Source organism: Pinus tabuliformis, chromosome 6 (assembly GCF_031772625.1).
Source record: "Pinus tabuliformis cultivar Carrire ecotype Pingquan chromosome 6, CPIR1, whole genome shotgun sequence".
In the NCBI taxonomy this organism is placed as follows: domain Eukaryota; kingdom Viridiplantae; phylum Streptophyta; class Pinopsida; order Pinales; family Pinaceae; genus Pinus; species Pinus tabuliformis.
This window is the reverse complement of record NC_142292.1, coordinates 1,012,934,651-1,012,937,819: the sequence shown is the minus strand read 5'-3', so window position 1 is coordinate 1,012,937,819 and position 3,169 is coordinate 1,012,934,651. Positions and strand designations below refer to the sequence as shown.

At 43.1% G+C, this 3,169-nt stretch overlaps 1 protein-coding gene across 1 annotated transcript; it reads left to right on the top strand.

The window, feature by feature from the left end:
- The first annotated feature begins 1,813 nt into the window (after window positions 1–1,813).
- LOC149262422 (uncharacterized) lies at window positions 1,814–2,632 on the top strand. Its single transcript, XM_089379170.1, has one exon. The coding sequence runs from the start codon at window positions 1,814–1,816 to the stop codon at window positions 2,630–2,632; it is 819 nt and encodes a 272-aa protein (XP_089235296.1).
- Window positions 2,633–3,169: the final 537 nt, after the last annotated feature.

The window sequence follows — 3,169 nt, the reverse complement described above, 5'->3', positions numbered from 1 at the left end:
TTTGATGGGCTTAATTAAATATTAATATAATCTGCCATGTATTCATATGTATCCATATAACGAGTTGTAGAGAGATAAGGCTTGTTGAGATATTTGTGAGAGGAAATCAAGGAGTGGATTTGATCGAATCCTTCCAGTGATCTGATCCAGTATTTCTTATATATTTATGAACCTGCGTAGACAGATGGAATAGGGAGTGACAAATAGAATTTGTGTAAACCAGAGTGGTAAAAATGTAATCGAAAGGAGAGCTTGTTTCTAAGGCTAAAACGCCTTAGCTTGTAATCATACTGTGTATAATATAAAGTGTGTTCAGTGTTGAAATTGTGTGCTTATGTGTATATTTCATAAATAGTCTGAATGTTTCCGTATTGCGAGGTTTGATCGACCATCGATCACTGTAAGGATCGATGGCGATCCAATGATTGTATGGTGTGTCGTGTGTAGTCAGAGTTTGGTGGTGGAACTGTGTTTTAAGCGCAAAATACATCAAATGGTGGACGAATGAGAGAATGCACAAGATTAGTTGGATCTCAGAGGTCAACGGTGCAGATCAAAATACAGAGGAACGTGAGGGAACCATCAGAACCGTCCGATGGAAGAAATCAACGAACATCGCATAGTGAAAGAGCGCGAAAGATAATCGGTCAAAGAGTAGGTTTTAAACAGTGGAAGTGGTATTTCGGGTGGCCTCAAACCCATAAGTGGTATTGAAGGGTGAGCACCCGATTCCACTTAGTGATTGACACATAGCAGCGAGGAAGAGAGAGGAAACTGCTTTATCAGGCGGTTAGTCCTCGTGCTATTTGTCCACCCAAAATTGATGTGGACCGTCAGATCCACTAAGCGCAGATCAACGGTGGAGGATTGACATGCCAGTTTGAATATTCGAAGTGAATGTTGATCGTTGGATCTGGGAAAGTAATGGATGGCGAAGATCGGCCGATTAGAGATCAGTGATTGAAGAGTGCAGTGGGAAGGAGATGGACCGAGAGTGGACCCGCCGATAATTATGGTTGCGGGTGTAATGTTTTTGAAGTCTGGTTTAAGTGCTCGGTCGGGTGTTTTCCATGTTATTCCGATTAAATGAATGGTTCTGGGTTTTTAAAGGAAAATCTGATAAAGTGTTGTGGTCCAGGTTTTTAAACACTAAGGCCACATATAACGCTTTTGATAGGTTTGTGGGCCATAACGCACAGGCCTCAGGTTCGGAATTTGTAAATGAAAGGGGATTTTGCCTTACCCCAAAATCTCCTTTCATCACTCTCTCAAGATTTGTTCTACAACTCTGTTGACTATCTCCCTCCCTGTCTCATTCTCTCTCCCCCTTCTCTCCATCTCTCCTTCTTTGCCTTTCTATATCACGCCCAATGATAAACACTCTCTCTTCATCTCTCCCTTGTCACTCCCTAGATCTCTCTCTCCACCTTCTTTCTCTATCTATCTTGAACTTCCTCCTTCCCTATCGTTTCCTCGAACTCCATCTCTCGAGCTCCCTTTGTTTCTCGGTGACTCTATCCTCCTCTCCCTCTCTCCATATTTTTGTCCCTCTCTATCTCTCTCTCACCCTTCTCTCCCACTCTCTCTCCTATATATTTCAAAAATTTTAAAATATTTTGAAAATTAAAATATTATGTCTAAATAAATTTTTATTTTATTTTGATGTCGTACAACAATTATTATTATTATTTATATAATACATATTTAAAATGTTGATATTAAGACGATGGCTCTGAGCGCGCGCATGGCCGCTCTGCTGTAACCCTAGCCACGCCCGGCTGGTTACTCCCTCCTCCGCGCGGTCTTCTCCACTATGGATCTCGGAGGTGGCCCTGAGGCCCCTCCTCCCCTGTCTCCGGAGCTCGAAGCTTTCAGATCCCTCATCGCAGCTGCTGGGAAACATCTGATCTCCAGTTCACAGCAAAAGTTCGTCAAAAAGTTGGAAAACATCCCCACGGTGACCTTGCCTGTGGAGGAAACTTGCAGAACAGCGCTGAACCTAGCTGAAAGAGGCCTCATTGGCCAGTTCACAGGGCTATGGCCATCCCAAAAAGCAGTTGAAGAATGGGTTAAACGGAACTGGATACCTCTGGTTTCGGAAGGAATAAAAAGCCATTTCGTTGGCAAAGGGTTTTTTGTATTTGTGTTTGATAATGCGGAAGATAGAAGCCTGATCTTCAGAAACGGGCCATATTTTATGGGCCCTCAAGGGCTTTATCTGAATAAATGGTCACCAGATTTTGATCCGGCACAGGACGTGCCCACGGCAGTGCCTGTATGGGTGCGTCTTCCACATCTCCCCCTTCACTGTTGGAGCCAGAGATCGCTGCAATCCATTGGTAATGCTCTAGGTAGATACATAGACCAAGCGCTGAGGAAGGATCAATTCTCCTGTGCCCGAATATGTGTAGAGGTCGATCTGGAAGTCGGATTACCTGAAGCCATCAAACTTTCGGTTGCAGATTGGACACATATCCAAGAGCTTGACTACGAACAGCTCCCCTTCAAATGCCGACACTGTCACGAACACGGGCACTTCGCAAGATACTGCAAGAAGAAAAATGAGGAGGCAACAGAGAAAGAAAAAGGAGAACAATGGAAGCAAGTAAAGAAAACAGCAAACAACAGATAGAACAATAAAAACAAAGGCAAAGAGACAGGGAACAAATCAGGGCAAGAAAGTGCAAACATTCAGAACACGGGAAGCAAGGAAACCATCAGCATCGAGGAGGACAAAAATCCTTTTGAATCTCTCAAAACACCTTCAGATTCTCCAGAGTCAGAACGGGACGGTCTCCCCCAGCTGAACAACACCGACTCTCAAGATCCAGGTAATCCTCATCCTTTCTTGAGAGTGCATCTGCCACCACATTTTGCTTCCCTTTTTTGTAGATGATTTCAAAGTCATAACCCAACATCTTTGTGACCCACTTTTGTTGCTCTTCAGAGGATAATCTTTGTTGTAAAAAGTATTTAAGGCTATCATGATCTGTTTTTACCTTGAAGTGTCTACCCATTAGGTAGGGTCGCCATTTCTTAAGTGCATGGAGTATTGCCAACATTTCCTTCTCATAAATAGCTTTTCTTAAAAACTTTCACTTGATTGGACGACTTTCAAAAGCAATGGGTCTTTCATCTTGCATTAGAACAGCACCAATTCCATTTCCTG

Bases quoted from the DNA above. Each gene is read 5' to 3' on its own strand.
- LOC149262422 (XM_089379170.1), top strand. From the start codon at position 1,814: ATGGATCTCGGAGGTGGCCCTGAGGCCCCTCCTCCCCTGTCTCCGGAG.